The sequence below is a fragment of the Mandrillus leucophaeus genome, unplaced genomic scaffold (genome assembly GCF_000951045.1).
Source record: "Mandrillus leucophaeus isolate KB7577 unplaced genomic scaffold, Mleu.le_1.0 Scaffold67, whole genome shotgun sequence".
NCBI classification, from domain to species: Eukaryota; Metazoa; Chordata; class Mammalia; order Primates; family Cercopithecidae; genus Mandrillus; species Mandrillus leucophaeus.
In genome coordinates, this window is record NW_012107252.1 from 481,814 (window position 1) to 505,258 (window position 23,445).

General features: G+C 53.1%; 1 protein-coding gene across 2 annotated transcripts; it reads right to left on the reverse strand.

The window, feature by feature from the left end:
* Positions 1-15,206: 15,206 nt before the first annotated feature.
* On the reverse strand, positions 15,207-21,118 carry EDN2 (endothelin 2). 2 transcript variants are annotated; one of them, XM_012001715.1, is made up of 5 exons: positions 20,979-21,118; positions 20,488-20,644; positions 18,910-19,032; positions 17,524-17,622; positions 15,207-15,943 (listed from the first exon to the last, which is right to left on the reverse strand). In XM_012001715.1, exons 1-5 carry the CDS (start codon positions 21,040-21,042, stop codon positions 15,850-15,852), a joined length of 537 nt encoding a protein of 178 aa, XP_011857105.1. In that variant the 5' UTR covers positions 21,043-21,118; the 3' UTR covers positions 15,207-15,849. The 2 variants fall into 2 exon arrangements, with proteins under 2 accessions (XP_011857105.1, XP_011857106.1); XM_012001716.1 differs by lacking the exon at positions 17,524-17,622.
* Positions 21,119-23,445: the final 2,327 nt, after the last annotated feature.

The window sequence follows — 23,445 nt, forward strand, 5'->3', positions numbered from 1 at the left end:
TTGGGATTACAGGCATGAGCCACCACAACTGACCCAGAGCAGGATTAATGGGGGAGGGAGACATGGCTTGTCAAAGAAACCAGGTGACCACTGTGCCCATCCTCCATCAGGTTCCATCAGGACCACACCTCTGTTTATGGAGAAGATGCTTGTTGTTTGGATATAGAGTTGGATATGGCTTGGCTCCAAACCCAAAGCTATCCAGAGTAGTTGGACCCTGCTCAGACCTGTCTTAAGTTCCCACTTCCCAATCTCCCTCAGGCCAAAACAGTGGTGGTAGTGGGGGTGAAGGTGGCCCCTCCAAGCCCACACTCCTGAGTCCAGCTGTTCCTCCACCCTCAGCCTTCCCTGTGCAGTCTCTGCAGATAGCACCAACAGAGGTAACTTCCTAACCTGCTAGAAGACCCCAGAGGAGAAGCACAGTCTGAATTCAGGAGGCTGAGGTTGGACACCAAGTGGCTGCTTTTTGGTGTTTTAGAATACCCTCTACCTTGGCTCAGTCCTTTATACAAGCCCAACCCTTGAGGTCAGCCCCTGACCCCCCTGACATCTAGGCTGTAGTCTGGCCTCTGAGGGAGACAGGAGCATCTGCCACCATTTGCCCTCGGGCCTGGGCAGGGGCCTAGTTTGGGTCATCTGCTGGGGAGATATCTGTGTCTCCTGGGTGCAGAAGACCTTCTTGGACTTGGGGGTGCTTGCTGTATCAGGAGCTGAAGTGGGGACAGTCAGAGGCAGGGGAGCAGGAGGGTTTCCCGGGAAGACAACATTCTGGGATGGTCTTAGGGATAGGCCAGCTTGGGCTTCTGAGCAGCTAGGTACATAGATGGGGAACCCTCTCCAGAGCCTATCAAGAGACCCCCTCCCCATCTGATCTTCACGATGGGGCTCTGCTGACTCCCACCTGATCTCCAATCTTTCCCCTTCCCTACGTAGCTGCAGGCCGGACACAGTGCTTCCTCCATCCGGGCCTTTGTCATGCTCTTCCCCTGCTGCAGTGCTGTCAGCTGCCTGGCCCATCAATATTCACTCTTCAAAGTCTAGCTCCGCTGGATAAGCCACTTCATGACAGTCAGAATCTGATGTTGAATAGTGAAGACACCGTAGCACTGTGCTCCTTCCAACTGCCAGGACCTGCAGCGCTGGGCCCGAGGGTGTCTGGGGAGGCTGTACTGTGGCAAGGGCCTAGGAGTTAACACCTCTCTCCCCAGACCATGCACAGATACCTTGAAACTGACCTCAATCCATGAGCAACAGGAACTGGTGCATGATAATCCAGCTCCCATAATCATGGGTCGGAGAGCTCTAAGGTGTGTGGTTTGCAGTTTCCCAGAGGCTCCCTGTGGGATTAAGCTCCAGATGGCCAAGGTGACCACTTGCTTGTTAACACACTGGCCTCCTCCTTTTCCTTGTTTCACTTCCTCATTTCCCTCTAGGTTTCCCTAGGATCACCAGCTGTCATGGACTGATTTATGTCTCTCCAAATTCATATGTTGAAGCCTTAACCTCCCATGCGATTGTGTTTGGAGATAATTACTTTAGGGAAGCAATGAAAGTTAAATGAGATCATAAGTGGGAGCTTAATCCAATGGGACTGGGGTCCCTACAAGAAGAGGAAGACACTAGAGCTCTCTGCCTCCACACGCAGAGAAAAGAGGCTGTATGAGGACACAAGAGAAGGTAACAGCTGTCTACAAACCAAGAAGAGAAGCCTCTCCAGAAAATGAACCCCGCTGGAACTTGATCTTGGACTTTCCAGCCTCCAGAACTGGGAGAAAATAAAGTTCTGTGTGTAAGACCCCCAGTCCGTGGTATTTTGTTATGGCAGCCCTAGCAGACTAATAACACTTGCCCATTAAACTACTCGTTCTCCGATTGTTGTCTCAGGGTCTGCTCCTAGGGAACCTGCACTAAGACAGATGCTCTGCTTTTTTAGGCCCCAGGGAAATGCAAATGAAAACCACACGTGATGCCATGTCACATGTACTAGGATAACCGGAAGGAAATCTGACCACATCGGATGCTGGTGAACTTGGGAAGCTGTCATGTACAGCTGATGGAGGTATGAGTCGGCAAACCACTTTGGAAAACTGTTTGTCAGTATGAAATAAAGCTAAAGCTACGTAAACTCTATGACCTAGCAACTTCCCTAATAGGTATACCTCAGCAGAAATACATACAGATGTTCACCAAACAACAGGTACAAAAATATTCAAAGTAGCACTCTTTGGGGTAACTCCAAATTAGAAGCGGCCCAACTTCCATCAGCAGAATAGATCAACAAATTGTGGTATAGTCACACGATGAAATACTATATAACAATGAAAAAGGAGAAACTTCTGCTACCTGCTAGGACACAGATTAATCTCAGAAATACAGTGTTATGCAAAAGAAGCCAGATGCAAATGAGTGCACACCGGAAGACTCAATTTATGTAAAGTGCAAAAGCGTAAGATTCATACAAAAGAGGGTACAAAACATTAACGTACAGCCCAGTGAAATTTCACAGGCTGAAAACACCCACGTAGCTTGCATCTAGGACAAGAAACAGGGTATAGTTACAACTCCAGAAGGCCCTCCTGCCCTCCTTTCCTGTCACTGACTCCTCAGGGACATCACTGTCCTGACTTCTAACACCGTAGATTAGTTTTGCCTGTATTAAAATTGTATAGAAGGGGAATAGTATGGTATGTGCTATTTCGTTTTCTACTTCTCATTTGAGAGATCATCCACATGGTATTCTGCAGTTGTAGTTTAATTTATTTCGTCATTCTACTATTGTTGGGCTTTTGAGTCATTTCCATTTGGGCTACCATAAATCATGCTACTATGAACATTCTAGTACACATTGTTTTGGTGAACATGTCTAGGCATTTCTTTTCAGTATATATCTATAAGTGAAATAGCTGGTCCACTGTTGGCTTTGATTTCATTTCTCACCTACCCTTCTTTCCATCCCCACCCTTTTTGCTTTCCTGGTCCCCACTTAGGGGAATCAAGGAGGTCTCTGATTCCCCTTCCAGGTTGAAGTCAGAGGGCCTCAGTTTCCCCCTCTGGCTAAGGCATGCCTGCTTACTCCAGGTGCTGTGAGGCTCCAGGACCTTCCTGAGGTAGCAGGATCAGCTTGTAGTCTCTTTGACGTCGTGGTCCAGTTCCTGACATACCTGAGGCCAAAGGTGTCCCAGAGCAGGGCTGATAACGGCAGGTGCAGCCCCAGCTGCTCCATGGGCTAGGTGCAGGGAGAAGGGCAGGGGGTGAGCCTCGGGTCAGGGCCAGGCCAGGCAGGGGAAAGGCTGGAATGGACAGGCCTTGAGCCAGGCTAGGTGGTGGCTGGGGCTGAGAGGCCCAGGGTTTCCTGGGTGGGAGCTGGATGGGTCTGGGAACTCTGTATCTATCCAAGCACAGCCTGGCTTCCTCAGTGCCTGCCTGCTCTTCTCTGGGCCTTCTTCTGTCAGTTGGGAATCAGAGTTGCTTCCTTGCCTGAGTGAGGATTAAAGGAGATTGTAGATGCCTACTTGGGGTTAGCAAGGCACTGCCTGTCCGGTTCACCACCAAGGAAGCTGAAGCTCAGAGAGGTTAAGGGGCTCCTCTGAGTTACACAGAATTTGAACCCAAGTCCATCTGCCTGTGGTCTAAAGACTGCAGTCTTCTAACTTCCTGAGGCTGCCTTGGGGCTCACGTAGTGTGATTTGTCTAGTGACATAGTCTAAGGAAAGTCAACTCCCAAAGTCAAGCTGTGTCTTTCCCAATGCTCGAGTTTCCACCATGAAAGCTTCATTCCTCTGGGTTAATGAATGCCCTCTTCCAAAAGCAAATAGGGATGAGGGGCAAGATCTCTCATCCAAGTACCAACCAGGCTGGACCCTGCTTAGCTTCCGAGAATGGATGAGATCAGGCATGTTCAGGGGGATATGGTGGTAGATGTGGGGTAAGATCTAATGTGGCATGTGCAGATGACTCTGGTGGAACTGAGGAAAGTGAGCTCTTGAAGAGGTGCTGAGATCACTTCATTCACTTTCTCATCCCAGCCTAGGCCCTGTACCCAGAGAAGGGCACTGAGTTGCTCATACTCACATCCAAGGTCTTACCCCAGGCAGTCTCCCTGCACTCCCTGGAGGGACCCAGGCCAAAGGGGGCTGAGCCAGAGAGGGCTTGCTGAAACCCGGGATTTTTCAGGTGGGGTCCACCCAGGACCTACAGGGCGTAGGTGCCTGGGGCGCCCTTCTGGAGAAAGGAGGGAGGCCTAGGTGCGGTCTCGAGCCTGAGATAAGCCCTGCCTCCCATTGGCTGCCTGGCTCATGCCCACAGCTCATGCCCATGCCCTCTCTCCCTTGCAGCACCACACCCCAAGCTGACTCTCTGCGCAGCCCGGGGCTGCAGCGGGGCTGGCCTCCCGCCTGCCAGCACTCCTCAGGATTGCGCCGGACCTCCACTGAGGTGCTTCAGACCCTAACCAAGTCCCATGTCCTCTCTGAGACGGGGCCCTTTTGGACCAAGGTTTTCTTGGCCGCTCAGGCACACATAGTCTCTGCACCTGCTGCTGCTCTGTATTGGGTTGGGGTCCCTGGAAACAGACCAGAACTAGGGTTTGAGGGCAAGGAGTTCATTTGAGAGGTGATTCCAGGAAGTCACGAGGGATGTGGGAAGTGAGACAGGGAAAGAAGCCAGTACAGGCAAGTTCATGAGCAGCTGGCAGGCAACTGGGGCCCTGCCCTCTTGGGACGTCTGGGTGACAGGAGACAGTGCAGAGCAAGGCTCAGAGCTGTCCATTCTGGGGAGGGAGGAAGCTGGGGCATTTATCCACCAACCCAGATCATTTATCCATCACCAAGGGCAGTTCTTGAGCCCACGAACTCTGGCCTCTGAGAGCTTTCAGCAGTCCCTAGGGCAGAATCACAGATACCTGCTTAGTGCCAAGGGGATGTGGGTGAGGCTCCGTAAACGAGAGGGAGGGCCTGAAGCAGAGAGAACCTGAAGAAGGCCTCGGAGAGCTTGAATCTCAGGCAGCTGCTGACTCATCTTCTCTGAGGGTCAGTTTCTAGAAAATGGGAGTGAAATACTGCTTTCCTGCAGGTGCCGGGTGAGAACCAAAAGCGATAAGGCCTGTAAACAGCCTGGGTGCTGCCTGCACGGGAGGAGGTTGATAAATGATACTCTGTCTGCCCTCCTCCGGGGCAAGGGCCAGGCTGACTCACCCGGTCTGGGAGCACCCAGTGACCTGCTGTTTGTACCAAACATTGCCGCCCACAGAGCCCTCACCCTCCCTTCTTTTCCCTCTTTATCTTTCATTTTAAAAAATCTAATAGTGACTGCTATCTAAGGCTTGCCAGGCTGGAGTGGGCTGTGGGGACCCAGGAGTGCCCTGAGCCTGTCCTTGCCCTCGAGAGTTCACAGTCCAGTTGGGAAGTTAGACGAGTATGTGGCCAGCTGGTGACATGGGCGTGGGCTTGACAGGTGAGTAGATGTGTGGTAGGGGCAAGGAGGCAGTGAAGGCAGGGGCGGGGTGGGTAGAGATGGTTCTGGGGACAGAGGGAGGTGAGCGGAGGAAGGTGGGCAGATGGTGGCACTTGTGGTTTGAGCCCCCGTGCAACAGAAATCCCAGATACTACAGGTGAGGCAGCAGCCAAGCCTGGCCCAGTTGCTACCAGAGCAGGGCTGGCCTGCGGCCTCCTGATTCCCAGCCAGGTTTGCCTGATACGTCCCTCTCCCACCCTCCCTTGAGCCACGGGAGGTGAGGTTGGAGCTGGGGGCTGGGCAGCCCAGGAAACTGAGGCCGGGCTTTCTGCCCTGGCTCCCCCCTCCTCTTCCCTGCCTAACCCCTGCATAAGCCTATCCAGCACGGTTCTCCCAGACGCCCTGGAGATTGGGGTGGGAAATCCTCCACTTTTATGCTTTTTATTCAAATGCCATCTGAATCTTGCTTCTATGATACAGAGATGTTTGTTTTTAAAATAAATAACAGTTATAATGACTTACTAATTACTAAAATATTTAATCTACATGTAAATAAAACAAGACTTCAGAATTTATACAGTGGTGTTGTTCCTCAGGGTGAGTAGAGGTCCAGGCCAGGGGCAGATGGGGGCCAGAGGAGCTGTCCTGTCTCACAGACCCTGAGGTGGCCTCTCGGTGGCGTCCCTCACTCACCTATGCAAATGCGTGCTTGTGTGTTGTGTGTATTCACATCTGCTGAGAGTCACGGGGCAGTATTGCCATACATAGTTAGGTCCACACATGTACTCAAGCACCTCTGGATCCAAGTGCTTGGGTGCACGCCCCAATGCACACCCCAATCTACACTTATATGTACGTCACGCATGTGCCCTTACACATACTCAGACACCCTCCCTGGTGTGTGTGTTCATGTCCCTCACGTGCACCCACACACTGGCAATCATAGCCTTGCATGCACATCCCACAGGTGCGCATGCATCCTCATCCATGCACACACATCTGTGCAGCCACAATCAGGCAAAGACGTGCACATTGATGACACTCACATGTACATGTCAATACGGACACTCATATACATACAACAGGAGCATACACATATGTGGGTTGTGCATGAGTACCCATCACATGAGACACAAACCCACATGCCTGTAGACATGCAAAAAGATCCCCAGCTGCACGTACAGGAACTCATTTTACACACAGGCCACTCCTATGTGCAAGTGTGCTCACACATGAATGGCTCGTATGTGCACACATACAATCTCATATTAGCCAGTTGGGACACCAGCTTGCAAAGTGGTAGGGAAGGAGCTTCAGATTTCAAGCCCTGAGGGGCAAGGGTGTACTCACTTCCTTTGCCCTTTCTGCCCCTCCCCTGCCCTCTTCTGCCACCTCCCAGGAGGAGCCCTCCTCCCACTCTGAGAGTAATTATTGTGTGTGGCATGTGAGGAGCCTTTAGAGTGACAAATTCTGCACCTACTCCCTAGAAGGAATGTCCCCAGTCTTGCAGCTGAGGTGGGAACTTGGAGCCCAGAGGGGACAGGGGCCTGCCTGGGTCTACACAGCAAGGCCTAGGCAGAGGCGAGACTGAATTCCAGCCTTCTGCAACAAGCCAGTTTGGACCACAGGCTGAGAGGCAACCAGGACATTCCATGCTCCCTGCCTTCAAAACCCCTGCAGGCTCAGATGCCTACAGTCCCCTCATTGCACATGCTTTCAGATGAAGATGTTGTCCCCAAAAGGCCCCTGTTAAAAGGCATGTTTATAATGAGAGGTGGGGTCAGCTGAGAAGGATGACAGGCCAGTCCCTCCTCCATGCTCAAGCTGCCCTGGAGGGAAGGGCTGAGAGATGGATGGGCTGAGCGCTAACAGCCATAGAGGGACAGGCCTGCAGCCAAGCAGATCCTAGATACCAGCGCTGGAAGACTAGAGGGATACTGGGATCCTCTGTACCCACTCAGGATGGAATGGACCCCACGCCCCTCACTCCCTTCAACCAGAATCCAATCAGGTTCATCTTTTACACATCAGATTCCATGTTAATAAATGCTTTCCTCCTTAGATCAACACATAAGAGATTGATAAAACCCAGTGCCGGAAAGGCTGAAAGGAAATGGACGTTTAGATCCAAGTGGCGATAGGAGTGCAAACGAGAGCCCCATTTTTGGCAGGATATTTAATATGTGGTGTCCTCTGACCCAGTGATTTACCTCTAACAATCTGTCCTTTCTGGACAAAGATGTATAAACAAGTGTTTACCGCAGCATGTTTGTAAAAACAGTAAATGAAGTCCATCCAAATGGCATCAGTAGGCAAATAGTTAAACAAACAACAGTTTGTGTGTGCTGTGGCCCACCATCAAGCTATTGAAACAAATGCTGAGATGCAGCCGTATGTACTGGGCCAGAACGAGTTCTGTGGTGTGAAGAAAGCAGGTCGCAGAAGCGTAAGATTTATGTTTCCATTTATTATTTTAAAACACCTCTAAAAAGTTAGATATAAAATACATATCTGAATCCATAGAGAAGGGCCACATGTTCCACTTTTGGGCTGACAAGGCAGGGAGACTTTCTTTCTTTTTTGCTGAGACTGAGTTTCACTCTCATTGCCCAGGTTGGAGTGCACTGGCGCAATCTGGGCTCACTGCAACCTCCGCCTCCTGAGTTCAAGCGATTCCCCGCCTCAGCCTCCTGAGTAGCTGGGACTACAGGCATGTGCCACCACGCCCGGCTAATTTTTTTTTTTTTGTATTTTTAGTTTCACTATGTTGGCCAGGCTGGTCTCGAACTCCTGACCTCGTGATCCGCCCATCTTGGCCTCCCAAAGTGCTGGGATTACAAGAGTGAGCCGCTGCGCCCAGCTGAGACTTTCTTTTTCACCCAGATATTCCTATATTCTTTGCATAATTTTAGCAGCAGCTTTTGTTCATATACTATATTGCTTTTATAATTAAATAGAAAGTATTAAGCTTTCTCATTCCATTATTTAATTGATGGAGGCCCAGAGGAGGCAGAGACCTGCCCAAGATCATGCTTTGGGTTGTGCTGACTAGGACTGCAGCTCAGACCTTGACCTCACCCAAAGATCTTCCTCTGCTGTCCGGTGGCAGGGCGTTGGGGCCCAGGAAGGAGCAGCCACTGCTTCCTAGGTAGGAATTGGTGAAGGGATGAGGTCTGGGATGCAGGTCAATGATGCTCAGTGGAGGGAGCAGGCCCACCTGGGTGTGAACGGATGTCTCCTTCCTAAGAGAATCACCTATGTGCTGAGACAGCAATTCTTTATCACTTGTCCTGACATCCTTGTCCTGGCTTAGGGTCCTGCCTGGCAGCCTCTGGCTCTGCCACTTGTAGAAATGCTGTGAAGGAGTGCCACACTTTGCTAAGTGCCAACCGAGTACCTCCTTTTGTGCTGACCTCCATACGCTGTGTTACTTTGACTGAGGAGGCAGTATGGTACAGTGGTTAAGGCCATAATCTCCAGAGCCAGACTCCTGGGGCAAATCTCACCACTGCTACTCACTAGCTAACTGACCTTGGTGAGTTACTTAACCTCTCCAGATCTCAGTCTTTTGTCTATAGGACACTAATAGAACCTCCTATAGGGTCATTGAGGTTTCAAGTAGAAAGAACCTAGATGTCTATTAATGGGTGAATGAATAAACTATGATCTAGTGCTAAAATGAAATATTATTCAGTCATAAAAAGGAATGGAGTACTGATACATGCTACAACATGGATAAACCTTGAAAGTGTTATGGTATGTGAGAGACAGGCACAAAAGGCCACATCTGGTATGATTTCATTTATACGAAATGTCCAGAATCGGCGAATTTATAGAGGTAGAAGTAGATTAGTGGTTGCCTAGGGCTTGGGAGTGGGGTAGTAAGAGTGACTGCTAAGGGGTAAGGGATTTCCTTTTGGGGTGGTGAAAATGTTCTGGAATGAGACAGTGGTGATCCTTGTATAACTTTGTGAATACAATAAATCCACACTTAATGTTGTTGATAGGTTCTTGGAAACGGTGACTTTAGTGGAAAAGAAATGTAGAATAGATCCTCAAATAACGTTCCCTTCAGTGGAGTTTTGTTGTTATATTGATGAGAAAAACGTTTCGCTTAACGTCACAGTTCCTAAGAACCTATCAACGATGTTAAGTGAGGATTCAAATCGACTGAATTGTGTGCCTTAAAAGGGTGAATGTTATAGTGTATAAATTATATCTCAATTTTAAAATGTAGCCAAACAATAAATAGGGAATAAATAGAAAAATTTATGTACAAGTGACCACACAGTGTTATTTTATTGGTGGTGTAGGGGAGGAAAAAAAATTATTTCCGATATCCTTTTATAGGCTGTGACTGTGGCTTGCAAATTAAACTGACAAAAGACTAAAGAACAGGAGAAAAGGCGTAGAAATTTTATTTGATGTTCCTACTTTAATTGTGATGTGCATGAAAACATTGATTGCATTCACAGAAAAGAAGTGAAGACCCTTTGTTAAAATAGTACATAAGCCCCCTACCATTTTAACAAAGGATGATACATTTGTGGAGAAATGACAAGATAAAGGAAAAGGACTTTGGGTTCCTAGGGGTGGCAAATTGTGGGAAGATAAATATGTGGGGAAATTAATGGAAGATCAGGGTGATTTCAGTAAGACTGGTTTGTGCAGACTCATCTTCTTGCTGACTTTTTATCTTCAGTGCTAACTGACTGTTGTTCTCTTCCTGGTATAAGAGAGGGAAGGAGAAGAATCTTCATAGAGGAAAATTTATGTCCTGCTTTTAGGTAGATGTGGGAGGGCAAAGAGCTCTTTCTACACATGCAGTTTCTTAATTGCCTTTAGCTCAAAACAATCCTTATGGAAAAGTGGCATATTTGGGGTGGGACGTTCTGATCTTCTTCAGTGGGAAATTGGACAAACTGAAATATACACCTACGGGGTAATGAATGCCCACATATGGTACATTATGAGGCAGCTTTACCACGATGCATTATGTAGCCATGAATAAAATTTTGATTTTGGAAATTAAAAAAAAATTAAATTAAGTACTTAGGACAGTATTTGACATCTCCTAAGTGCCTTTAGTGTTGGCTGTTATTAATGAACTCTAGGACAACCCTGTAACCTTGGGCTCCTCATCCCCATATGGCAGATGAAGAAACTGAGGTTTGGAGAGGCAGCATGACATGGACGTGCTGCCCCTCCTTCCGGTCTGCTGTCAGGGAAGGGCAGGGTCTTGGCATCAGGTCTTTCTGGAGCCCGCCCAGGCTCTGCCACTTTCTAGTGGCAAGGTCTTGGTCCAGCACCTTCCTGCACCACTCTGAGCCTATGCTGGCCTCAGTGTCCTGCCTGTGGAGGGAGTCACAGCGTTGTGTAAGGATTAGCATGTGCCGATTAGCCTGAGACTCCTTGGGTAATGTTGGTACTGTGCTTCTGTGACAGGCCCCAGGCAGTGGAACTGGGACCAAATAGGTAGAGACTCCAGAGACAGGATCACTTCCCACAGCCTGCCTCACTTGGAGGTAGTGAGCCAGACATCCCTCAGGGTGACCTGCAGGCCAGGGAAGGAAACTTCAGGAGGAGGCAATTTAAGCAGAAGCCAGGGGCATGGCCTTTCCCCCTCCAGCCAGTGTCCCCAGGCCCTTTTTAAGCCAACTGTCCTTGAGAAAGACACTCCACCTCCCCAGGGCCTCAGTTTCCCTTGCTGAACGGTCTAGCATGGTGGTTATGATTAACACAGTCTGGGGGCCCAGACTGCCTGGGTCCACATCCCAGCTTCCCTGCTTTTGCTTTCTGACTGCATGACCCTGGGCAGGGAAATTCGCTTCTCTGAACCTCAGTTTCCTCATCTGCAAAATGGAGATGAGAGCAACACTTATCTTACTTCTTGTAAGAAAAGTGAATGCAATGTTCTCACTAGTACTCAGTGTACCGGCAGAGTCTGGTGCGCTGACAGCCTCAAGGCCTGCTGGCTATTACAGTTACTATGACTGTTTTATTAGCTGTGAAGGGACTGGATGACACGTGTGTGCCTGGAGGCAGGGGCTGGCCCCCCAAGTCCCCGTCCCCCAGTTCTCAGCCTGCAGTCCCCCTCGCTGCCTTCAGCACCAAGTGATCGACAGATTGGGCCAGTGGCATCCTGGCAGGCCTGTCCTGGCAGCTGCTCCCACAAGGCGAGGCCCTGTGAGCTGCAGAGAATTAATTAGGCTGCATTCCTCTTCCAGGGCTCCTGGCGGGCCCGCACACGGCCCCCTTCTTAGCTGCCGAGGGCTTTTGGCTTGGATCCCTGGCAGGCCAAGGCGAGGCCCACACTCTGCTCTCCCCTGAGAGGGGCTGGGAGGGCCCTTGTGAGCTGGAAGCATTGGCCGGGAAGGAGCCAACAATAAACCAGCCGCCCAAGGCCAGCTCCCGTCCTGGCTCTCCCTCGTTCAGCAACCTTCGCTGGCTACCTATCACTCAAGTTCAAATTCCTGGCATGGGATGCTATTCCCAGCCTGGCTCCTGCTGATCAGGCCGGCTGTCCCTCCCTGGACTCTCATGCCCTGGCCAGATCTGCCTTACACCATTCCCACCAAGCCCTTTCCCTCATCCCAGCCTGCACAAGCCCTGCCCGTCCTTCAGCCCCCATCCCACCAGCTGGAAGGCCAGCTCACGACATACTCCACCTCTGGCCCTTCACTTTGCTCTTGTCTGTCTCCCTGCTAGGCTGTCAGACCTGAGCAGGCAGCCAGAGAGGTTTCCAGAGGTCTGAAGCCCTCATGGAGGGCATTCTGGGCATGGTAGTATTCTCCTGGAAGGCATTTTCTGAGGCTGTGGTGGGGGTGACAGCGGTGGCGGTCTCTGCTTCCTAGAGCACCTCCATGCCGGATGCTCGGGGCTTGGTCTGGTGCTCAGGCATGCACTGCCCCTACCTGCCTGCCCCTTCCTGCCTGCCCCTTCCAACCGCTCCCAGGACCTCTCCTTTAACTCCCCAAAACAGGCTGGGAATAGCTCCCTTCCTATGAAGACAGGAACCTTCACCTATGCTGTTTCCTCTGCCTGGAACGCTCTTCTCCACCCTCCTCCTTGACTGATTTCCCCAGAGTTGGGCTAGGTCCCCTTCTCCAGGAAGCCACCCTGGGCTCCGCCTCCTCAGGGGCTCCATCTCAGTGTGGACATACCCTATCAGAGAGGTAAGATAGCCTGGAAGTTAAGAGCCTGGGGTTTAAAACCCAGCTAAGCCACATCCTAGCTGTGTGACTTTGAGCAAATTACTAACTGCTCTGTGCCTCAGTAACCTTTCCTATCAAATGGGAATAGTAATGACAGAATTTGCTACATAAGGTTGCTGAAAGGAACCAAGGAGTTAATACGTGGAAAGCGCTTAGTAAGTGCTCCGTGAATGTTTGCTATGATTCTTATCTTCATGTTTAACCACTGTTTTCTTGAATGACTCTCCTCTTGGCCTGTGAGGCAGGAGCTGTGTCTGTCTTGCTCACGAGAGCCCCCCCAGAGGTGATTATTCATAACTGTTGAATTAACGGATGGCCATATTCCAATAGTTTGTCACTGTGATTAGGCAAATGACTTTTCTGAGCTGAAGACCTAGCTGCCCAGACTCTATTTTCAATGAGAGACACAGAGAGAGAGAGAGAGAGAGAGAGAGAGAGAATATTCCACAGGGCTCTTTCCTGAGCGAGGGCTGTGGAGAGGCAGCAAAGGCCCCGTCCGTAGCCTCACAGCCCCGGAAACAGGACCTAACTTCTCTCTGCCTCAGCTTCCTCCTGTCCACATAACCCGAATAAATCTGGGTCATCCTGTGCCCCCTTCTGGCCGGTCTCTGCCTAGTGTTCCAGTCAAAAGGAACACAAATTTAACTCAAAAAGCTTGAAAAGAGCCTGTTCTATATTTATGGAAAAGGCAGGAGGAGGGGAGATTTTGTGCCTGAAAACCCAGGCTTCCTGACGCTTAGATGCTTTCCTCCCGGGGTTCAGTTTCACCTGGTGGCTGCTCCTTGCAACTTTTTCTCTGCTTCTTTCCAAACTCTAGCCCACCTTCCCCAACATGGTTGAAGTGCCAGCTACCTGGAGGGTGGGTTAGAAGCAGGGACAGACTTCGGGCATATGTGACCCTGTGGCCCCTGCAAACTTCTTGTCCCATAGAGAGGTATGGCTGGATGAGGGCCAGAACGGGGCCCCCGAAGTGCAACGCCCCAGCCGGAGGCCCCTGTTTCCCAGGTGTATGGGTCTAAAGGACTGTAGTGCACCCTTACCTGTCCCTGCCTTCTGGGCCTCCTCTACTCCTTTAATCATCTCGGTTGCTCAGTCATCTGGGTCACTGATCTCTGAACCCTGGCCAGGGTCCCCGGGGCCTGTGCCAAGGGTGGTGAATGCTTCTCTCCAACACACCCTCCGCTAGGTTCTCCTCTTGCTGCTGCCAGGCCTCTGTCACAGCTGTGGCCCGAGGGCTGCCTTATCCAGCTGCCTGACCTGGCCATGGGCTGTTGCGTTTGAATTTTTGAGGGGCAGGATCATGTTGAATGGGAGCCTGTGATGCACTCCCAGGGAGCGACGCTCCCCTGGCATCAGGCTCAGATGCAACGTGAGAGGTGCGCTCTGGCCCTGGGCTGGAGTAAGCAACAAGTGCCTTGGCTGACCCCGTGACACCAGCCTCACCACCGGGATGCATGGAGGATCCCTAAGGACTTATGATGACTTTGCTTCTGTGCCGCTGGTCTCCTCATTCACTCAGCCCTGACCGGCCCTCTGTGGCATTATTTCCAAAGCCCAGCCCTGCCAAGGTCCCCCGCTGCGCACAGAGCTTTTGTGGGTCCCTGCAGCCCACAAGGGGAAGTCCAGGGTCTCCCTATATTGCCCAGGCTGGTCTTGAACTTCTGGGGTCAAGTGATCCTCCCGCCTCAGCCTCTTAAAGTGCTGGGATTACAGTTGTGAGTCGCCACCCCTGGCCTCTTTTGAGTCGTTCTATTTATTTTCCATATTTTTTGAGGCCACAACAGTAGCACCTTTGTCCATAGTCTTCCCTGTCCCACTCATTCCATAATCACCATTGCCAGCCCCACAAGCAGCCTCTGCCTCTTGTCAGGCCTTGGGCTGAGCCTGGTACCATCACTTCTCTGTTTAGTGTCCACAGCAACTCTGTGAGGCGGGGACTATTGCTTCCCATTTTCTAGATGAAAAAAACTGAGGTTCAGAAACTGAAAGAGGTTTGTTCAACATCACACTGCAGTGGTGACTCATGAATTCAATCAGCAAGTATTTATGATGTCCAAAGCCCAAGGTGAGGGGCCAGGCCGGTACCAGGCTGTGGTTCCATCATAGCACCCCTCACTGACCAACGGGGCACCCACAGCCTTGGGATTCACCTGGTCTTCTTCCTTGCTGGACAGTTTTGCTCCGGGCCTTACTGTCAGCCTCTGCTGGGACAGAGCCGCTGGTGTGATGAGTCCCTCCACCCTCGTGTCTTGGCTTCTTCCACACATGCTCCTGGGAAAGGGGTGGCCATTGGTTACTGGTCTGATGGGAACATAGGTCCTGGAATCCTGATGTCACAGCTGCAGGTGGCTGTCGAGGCACATAACAGAAAAAAGCCCAGAGAGGGCAGGCTAGCAGCCAGAGACATCCAGCAAGTGCGGGAGTGGAACCCAGCCACCTGCCCCAGCCCTTTCCTTCTTGTGTCCTTCAACTTCCAAGCGGCCCCTTCTTGAGAGCAGCCTCCAACCCCCTGCCTTGGCCAAGACAAAAAACCAGAGTACATTTCCTCATTTATTATAAACACAAGTTCGCAGGTAAATAGAGGGTCTAAAAAATACATTAAAATAAATAATTGGGATTCTTGAAGTTCTTAGAGCAAATAAGTTATATACAGATGGGAGAAGCAGAGCAGGCCCTTCTCACTGGGAGAGTCCCGAGGGAATGAGGGTGCAAGGACTCTGGGGAGGGAAAGCTGGAGAGGACACAGCCAGCCAGGACACCAGCCCCACGGGAGCCGTCCAGCCTCCAGGACTGGCTGAAGCACACGTGTTTGCAGCTGCACTGTTGCTCCTGCTTTGTAGCCCAGCAGACAGGACACTCCTCAGGACGCAGCCTCCAGATGAATGTACTCCCCATGCAGTTCCTTCCAGCAGAGCTGTGGGCCCGCAGCCAGCGCTGGAGGCTGCTCTGCAGTCTAGAAGCCGAGGGCTTCCCCGGGCAGTGTGAGGACACGGAGCTGCCTTGGAGGAGGCTCCCTCACCAGGGCGAGGAGGCCAGAGCTTGTGCCAATCCTGGTAAATGGGTCCCGCTGTCTGGGAGCAAGGCCCTGGTCCAGGAAGCAGGCAGAGAGTCTACAAGCCTTGGCCACTTCTCTCCTCCTGTCTCCCCACGGGCTTTCTTCCCAATGTTCCTCCAGCTCACGGCACTATCTCTTCCTCCACCTGGAGTGTGTGGGCCGCGGCTCCCGCATCGCCTCCTGCTGTCGCTTGGCAAGGAGGCTCTTGACTGTGGAAATGTCCCTGGGAATCAAGAAGGGTCAACTTAGCATCTCAGGAGATATGGACTGTCCAAGAGCTCCCCACGAGAGTAGGGGCAATAGGGCTACAACCCTTGCCCAGATCCTGGGGTCACAGCTGCCCTGGGGTCAGAGAGCGGCCACAGACTGCAAGCAAGGTCTGCACAACCAGCACAGGCCAGCCCAGGCGTTGAAGCTTCTCTGCACATGAGGACTTTAACAGAGCTAATGTTCAACATCAAATGCTGCCAGAATGAGTGGACAGCCAAGCACATCCCTGTGGGTCTCCCGTCGTCTGCCTTCCCACTTCTTTCCACACCTTTCCGCACCTTTGCTCCTGCTCTTCCCCCCAGGCTGTGTGTATTCCCCTCACCCAGATGCCACCTGCTAAAATTCTACTCATTCTTCGAGGTCCAGCTCAAGGCAGTCCAGCCCAGAAAACAGGGCACCCCGCTGCCCTTTGAACCTGGGTGGGTGGCCACATCCTGGCTCAAAGAACTCTCATCTGGGAGCCAGGAGGCTGGCTTCAGTTCCCAGCGAAGGAAACTTGGGCAACGATCTCAGCCTCTCTGATCCCCTTTCTTAGCTTGTAAAACAAAAACAGGCCTGAACTGCCCAAAGTGAGTATAAGGTTGGCCAAGCCACTAGTGTGTGCGTTTGAAAAGTCTTGTACTCATTTTTTTCATTCTCAGAAAGTTGTTAAGTTTATGTTGGGTCCTGTCCATCCCACCATCCTGCCTTTTCTCCTATTTTTCTGCCGCCCCCAAAAGGTGAGAATCCCTGAGGGGCTGAGCTGGGTCCTGGGACCTGGCCAGCTGTGAGGAGCCCTCAGTGGCAGAAGTGGGAATGGCAGACCCCTCCACAGCTCCCACAGGCACAGACCCTTGGCTACACACTTCATGTGCGTCCACTCATCTGACCTCACAGCAACCCCAGGCGGGGATGGCTGGCGCAATTTCCCTGTTTCCCCTGTTCAAATCATAGGAACTAGAGGCACGGTGAAGTGGAGGGGCAAACCCAAGGTCACAAAGCTTGTTCCAGGCTGGGCTGGTGTTCAGATCAAGCAGTCCCTGCCCCAGAGGCTGCCCCTACAGCCACTCTGCTGCCCAGCAGGTGCAAGTGTCTGTTCTTGAGTTGGTTTGGTTGAACAAGCATTCATGGGCACCTCCTACGGGCCAGGTCTGAGTCACATTGAGGCGCCAGGGAGGACATGCAATCTGGGCAGCAGAGAGGGAGCAGGCTGGGCAGGTGGCCCCTCTGGACCCCAGCATGTGTGAGATGCTCCATTCTGCACAGCCTGAACCAACAACTGTGGTCCTTCCTAGTCATGAGCCTTCAAACCCTCTTCAAAGTCCACTTCCAGACCTAGTGGTAACGAAGAGCACAGTGGGTAAGAGCACAGACTCTGGGGTCAGCCAGATGCCGCTGACTGCTGTGTGACTTTGGGTAAGCGGCTTTCCCTCTCTGAGCCTCAGTTCTCTTTGCTCCCCAATGAGGGCCCAGGCCTGCCTCGCATAGAAAATATAGGACATGTGCAAGGCATACAGGAGGTGATCAATCTGTGCATGTGTCCCACACCCTCACCTCAGCCTTTGGAGAAGCTCTCCTCTAGTGGCCCCTGTCTTGCCAGTCTGGAACACGTCTGCTGGGGACTTCCGGCTTGGGACTGCCCGGGCTTCAGTCCTGCATGAATAGCATTAGGGCCCAAGTGAGGGACTGCCCAGAGCCCTGAAGCGACCTGGCTGCAGGCCCAGCCCAGCCCCCACCCCATCCCCATCCCCATCCCCATCCCCACCGGCCTGCAGGAGCAGATCCATTTCCATCCCTGTGCACCCGGCATCTTTCCTTTCCCAGGTGGGGTGTGGACCGAGGAAAACTGAGCTACCACGAATATGCTCTTAGCCCCAAAAAGAGGCAGCTTTTTTTGCCTTCCCAGAATCTGGCCACCTGCAGCCGCAGGGGAAACTGAGGCAGGGTGGAGCCTCAGCTGGAGCCCCAGAGGAGGAGTTTCTTGTAAACTATCATGGGAACTGGAGCTTGGGACTTTTTTTTTTTTTTTTTTTGAGACTGAATTTCACTCTTGTTGCCCAGGCTGGAGTGCAATGGCACGATCTCGGCTCACTGCAACCTCCGCCTCCCGGGTTCAACCGATTCTCCTGCCTCAGCCTCCCAAGTAGCTGGGATTACAGGCACCCACCACCATGCCCAGCAGTTTTTTTGTATTTTTAGTAGAGATGGGGTTTCACCATGTTGTCCAGGCTGGTCTCGAACTCCTCAGCTCAGGTGATCCACCCGCCTCGGCCTCCCAAAGTGCTGGGATTACAGGTCTGAGCCACCACGCCTGGCCAGAAGCTTGGGACTTTGAAGCCAGTTTGGTTTTCCCAAATTCTCCATGTGGATGAGGGAAGGAACAAAGCCTCACACCACTTTACAGATGGGAAAACTAAGGCTCAGGTAAGATAGGAGACATGGCAAAGGCTCCCCAGCAACTCTGGGGCTACCCTGGGATGGTGACATGGCTTCCCAACTCCAGATGCCATTTCTTCCCTGAGCAAGTTGCAAAGTCCCCTGAACCTCAGGTCGGAATCCAAAGTCCAGTAGGACTTGATCAGACAGAACCAGGCCCAAGGCCCGGCCCTCCTTCTGACAAGCTGTGCAGCCTGACATGTCCTGCCCCCTCTCTGGGCCTGAGTTGCCTCAGCCGTCACTGGCAGACTCTCTCCTGCCCAGGAGTGAGGACATGAGTGTTCCCAGAAGCCCCCAGAGCTGGGCATCGGGAGGCCCCCAGGGGTGACTGGTTCTTGCAGGAAGGGATAGTGCCATGGACCCAAGCAGCCTGTGGGCCCCTGGGTCGCTGCTCACCCCCAACTTGCCACTTCGCTCCTCTGCTAGTCTCCTAGACACCTGCTTCCCAGGGCATGCCTGGGCTTGCAGCTACCCTAAGCCCCTGCAGGCTGGGTGCCCACCTACCAGGGCCTTCGAAGGCAGAAGGTGGCACAGGAGGGGTCCCTGGTGCTGGAGCACTGACAGCGCCTTGGCAGGGAGCGGCGCCGGCGTCTTGGCGGGTTTCCCAGGCCGTAAGGAGCTGTCTGTCTGTGGGCGGGCAGCCAGCAAGGTAGTGGTGTGGGGTGGAGGGGGAGAGAGAGAGAGAGAGAGAGAGAGAGAGAGAGGATTAAATAAACCACAACCACTGGCAAGCAGGGACTGTCCACACTGCCCACTGGGACAGCCACCTATGCCAGCAGGTGCCAGTGAAAGGTGACCAGCCCCTGACCTCAAGAAGTCATACCACTGAAGTCACAGGCTCCTCCACAAGGGTCCTGGTAGCCCTTGGCAGGACCCTTCCCTTCTCTGGGCCTGGCTTGGCTCAGTCAGAACTCCCAGCATTGGGGGAAGGAAATCTGTGATTCTACCCGAAGTTGGGAATTGGGAACCTCCTAGTCTCTCTCCCCTCTCAGTCTGGCTGGTCCCCCTGTTCTCAAAGAAGGCTCTCAGCGAGCTCTAGAGGAAGGGCGGCCACTCCATCTCCCAGAAGTAAACACAGGCTCATAGCTACGCTGCCCCCACCTGGTCCCCACTTGCCTGGAGGGGTAACAAATGCGCCTTAGAGGCTTGACTTGAAAGTGAGATGTGTGCGTGTGTGCGTGTTCAGATGGGATTGATTTCAGATTCAGAGTCTGATCAAGTGGGCCAGGGGAAGGGCAGGGGCCACGGCTGGCTGGACCAGCACTTTCGAGTGACAGAGCTAATTTTAGACGGTGTGGCTGGAGCCCTAGTGACTCCAGGTAGACGCAACACGCAGGGACTGGCAGGGTTCCCGCCCTAAGCAAGTGTTTGGATGCGGATTAGCTTCACACACGCTTACGTGCAGGGCTTCTCTTGCCTTTTGCAATTTGGGGAAGGGAAAAAAATCACAAACACACACAGAAACTTCAACTGAAGGTATGCAGTGGCCTGGAGGCAGTGAGGGTGCAGGCAGAACAGACAGCACTGGGCTCCCACCCGGGTGTAGCCAGTAGCACAGGGCAGGTTCTCATCTGTCGTTTGAGGGAATATCCTGCCTTATGGGGAGGATGGGGGGCGCCTGAGATGATAATGCACGTGCAGTGCTTGGCAAAGAGCCTGGCATAGTCAAGGCACGGGTGCTGTCACTAATCGTATTACTCTTGGAAGAGCATGCAGAGGCAGCATGGCAGAGACTGTGAGCTCCGGCATTCCCTGACCGAGGATGGTGCCTACCCTTACGATTACCTGTGTGATCTTGGGGAAGGCGCTTAAGCTCTCTGAGCCTCAGTACTTGAATCTGGAAAATGGGGCCAACACTTGCTTACCAGGCTGTCTTAAGAATTCTCAGGAGATAGCCCTCTTTATGGCTCAGGTTGTCCTCACTCAGGAATTGAAACAATTAACTACTGATATTAGCCAACGCCCCCACCTGGAGGCCCAGGGAGAGCTGGACTGTGTCAGGCTTCCCTAGCATGCCAGTAGTTCCCACCCTGACACCCTGCCCCAGAGCTCCTCCTGCCCCCCATCCCCACGGATACTCACTCAGGAGTGTTCACCCAGATGATGTCCAAGTGGCAGAAGTAGACGCACTCCTTGTCGAGCCAGGAGCTGCAGGAGCAACGGCGAAGCCGCAGGTGGGTGCCTTGGGCATGAGGTGAGGATGCTGGCTGCTCCAGGGTGGCAGCAGCCTGGCCCTTCCCTGCATGCACAGGAGGGAGAGAGAGTCGGAGAGGTGGGTTGGGGTGCCTGGCACATCCCGGAGTGGGGGACCCACCGGGCCCCTCCTCTTGCATAATCGAGGGAGTTGGCACTCTTGCTGCTCAACAGCTCCAGGCCAGCCCAGGGAAGTCCCAGCAGCCCGTGGGGAGCCTGGGCGCCTCTGCATTTGCAGAACCGTCCCCCTGTGACCACTGCCGCCAGGCTCCCGCCCCTGTCTGCCCCCAGCTGGCTTGGGAGGCACTGCAGCCCCAGGGGGAGACACAGGTAGACAGACCCAGGAGCTGTAGGCAGCAGGTGAGGCCAGGGCAGCTCACCTTCATGCAGGGCCACGAGCAGGGCTAGCGCAACAGAGCACCAGGTGGTGGGCATGGAGACCATAGCAGCGGCGGAGCGGGCGGGCTGGCCTAGAGCAGGGAGCGCCTGTTGCCAGTGTCCTGCTGTTAAGCTGAGCAGATAGCTCATTGCCTCGGTGCCCTGGCTGCCTCTTATACCAGGCGTTGTGCCCCACCCCTTCTGGTCCAGCCCTGCCCCGCTGCACCGGCGGGCTGGGAGCCAGGGACACCGCCTCCTCCCCGGGCGCCCAGCCCGACCCAGCCTCTGCAGTGAAGGGGGGAGGGAGATGGAAGGCCCGCTCCTCCCTCTGTGCCTGGAGCACCTCTGGGAGTCCTGAGGATCCCCGGCAGTCCCCAGGGGCCCCTCGCAGTCCAGCTGGACTTCCTCAAGTCACCCCCAGCTGCCCCGAGCCCCCTCCCTCACTCTCTCGGCGGCTGCTCCACAGGTCTTGCCCAGGGCTGTGAGTGTGGAGGAGGAGGTTCCATGAGCAAAACCCTTCTCCTTGGAGGAGACTCTGCCATCTATCCTGCCTGCCCTCTGCCAACCAGGCTGAGGATGCCCCTCTGTTGTGTGGGATGTGAAAGACCCACGCAAGGCTGTTTGGCCTTGGGCGAGTCAGAGCCCTCTCTGGACCTGCCTCCCTCAGTGAAGGACACAGCTCATGCCTGACTTCTGACCAGCCTGGAACTGCTTCATCCCTACCTCACCCAGGAAATGCCCCCCTCAACCTCTGCCCTATCACCCCAGGGCCTGGGGCAGGAGTTCTAGTCCCTTCCAGAAGCTGTTCAGCTATGCGGCCATGGCCAAGGGCATCCTTCCTGGGCCTGTTTCCTTGTTTGCAAACAAGGCCAAAACAAGAAGATACTTCACCTGCTTGGCTTACAGGCTCCTTTGAGACTAAGAAGGTGGTTTCAAACCCCTTTCCTGAAAGATGCTCCTGAGGACACACACACACAAAGCGCCCCTTGAACCGTCTCCTGTCCCGGCCATGACAGGATGTCTCGGCTCCCACTGGTGGCTACTGTCTGCAAAAGAAGTAAGACAGGGGACCTCTCTGGGGGCTGGCATTCCGCTCCCGCCCCTCTGCTGGCCCAGAAGCCTTGCCGAGGAGGGGAGAGCAGGGATGAACCACAGCTGTGCTGAGCAGCTCGGGGACCTGGCAGGCACCCTCTGTTACTGCCCCGGCCTGGCTCAGAGTCCACTTCCTGCCGGAGTCTTCTCAGGGACCCTGTCTCCAGGCACAGCAGGAAAGGCCCTCTCATTTCTCGGAATTCCCAGGGCTTGTGTCTCTCATGCCGGCCTGACTCATATCATTGCACTTATCTCCCCTGTAATCTCAAGGTCCGGAGCCCCAGAGGAGGCAGGGCCTGACACCTACCCTGCACACAGTAGGGGCCTTGTGAGGGCTTCCTGAGGGCAGGGGGTGAAGAGACACACACCTGGCTTTCCACTTACAGAACCCAGGATGCCCAATGCTCAGGTCCTGTATTCAGCAGCTCCTTTGTCATTGGACATTTACGAAGGGGACAATAGGTGACCACCAGGAACAGGCAAGTTTGCATCTTCCTAGGGTGTGCCTAGAGCAAGCGTGCAGCTGTGAAATCCTGGAGAAACTGGCAGAACTGATGGAGAGTGACAGCAGGGTCTTTCTTCCCTGAGGCTGGGCTGGCTACTGTGAAAAAAAGAACAAATGTTTCCTGAGCACCTACTACGTGCTTGGAGCACTATCGACTCTTCCTCACCACAACCCCAGGAGGCAGCTAGTATTACAGGGGAGTCAGCTGGGGACTGCCCACAAGGAGGCTCAGAGAGCAGCAGGGCCTGGCCAAGGCCACCCAGTGGGCAGGTGGCTTGGTCTCTCAAGCAAAGCACAAGGGACTCCCCGTGAGGTGCTCGCTGCCCTCCCACGTCGTGCCTCTCGAAGAATTTAGAAGAATATTTCTGGAATGAGGTGAGCAATACTCACAATCATTTCTATCAGCCTCTGAGAGAATATGAATACGGAATTAAGCAGGGTCGGGGGCTGGTTGGGGGTGGATAGAGAATTCAAACTGCTGGACCGTGAAGAGAAGAAAGAAGGAAAAGCAGGTCAGCGGGGAGACGGAGGGGGCCAGGGTGGGCAGGAAAACAAACAGGGAGGCAGATAAAGACACGCAGAGAGAAGGGGAGAATGAGGAAGCAGTGCATAGCCAGAAAGAAAGAACTCGGATTTGAGAAAGTAAAAGAGGGAAACCATAGGGAGAAGAGGGAAGGTTCTAAGGCGTCTAATCTTTACACAAATGCAAAATGCCTGTTCAAGACAATAGGGAACCAGAGGCTCCCAGCCGGGGAAACATAATAGAAGCATTAAATGAACCCAGAGACAGGATCCCTCCCGGGTGTGAAAGAAGGGTGACGACAAGTCAAGGGCCACTGCCGGAGCCCTGCAGGGTCAGCACAGCGAGCTGT

Bases quoted from the DNA above. Each gene is read 5' to 3' on its own strand.
- EDN2 (XM_012001715.1), bottom strand. From the start codon at position 21,042: ATGGTCTCCATGCCCACCACCTGGTGCTCTGTTGCGCTAGCCCTGCTC. The intron at 20,645-20,978 runs GTGAGCTGCCCT...CTGTGCATGCAG, and splicing joins GCTCGTGGCCCTGCATGAAG to GGAAGGGCCAGGCTGCTGCC. The intron at 19,033-20,487 runs GTGAGTATCCGT...GCCCGCCCACAG, and splicing joins ATCTGGGTGAACACTCCTGA to ACAGACAGCTCCTTACGGCC.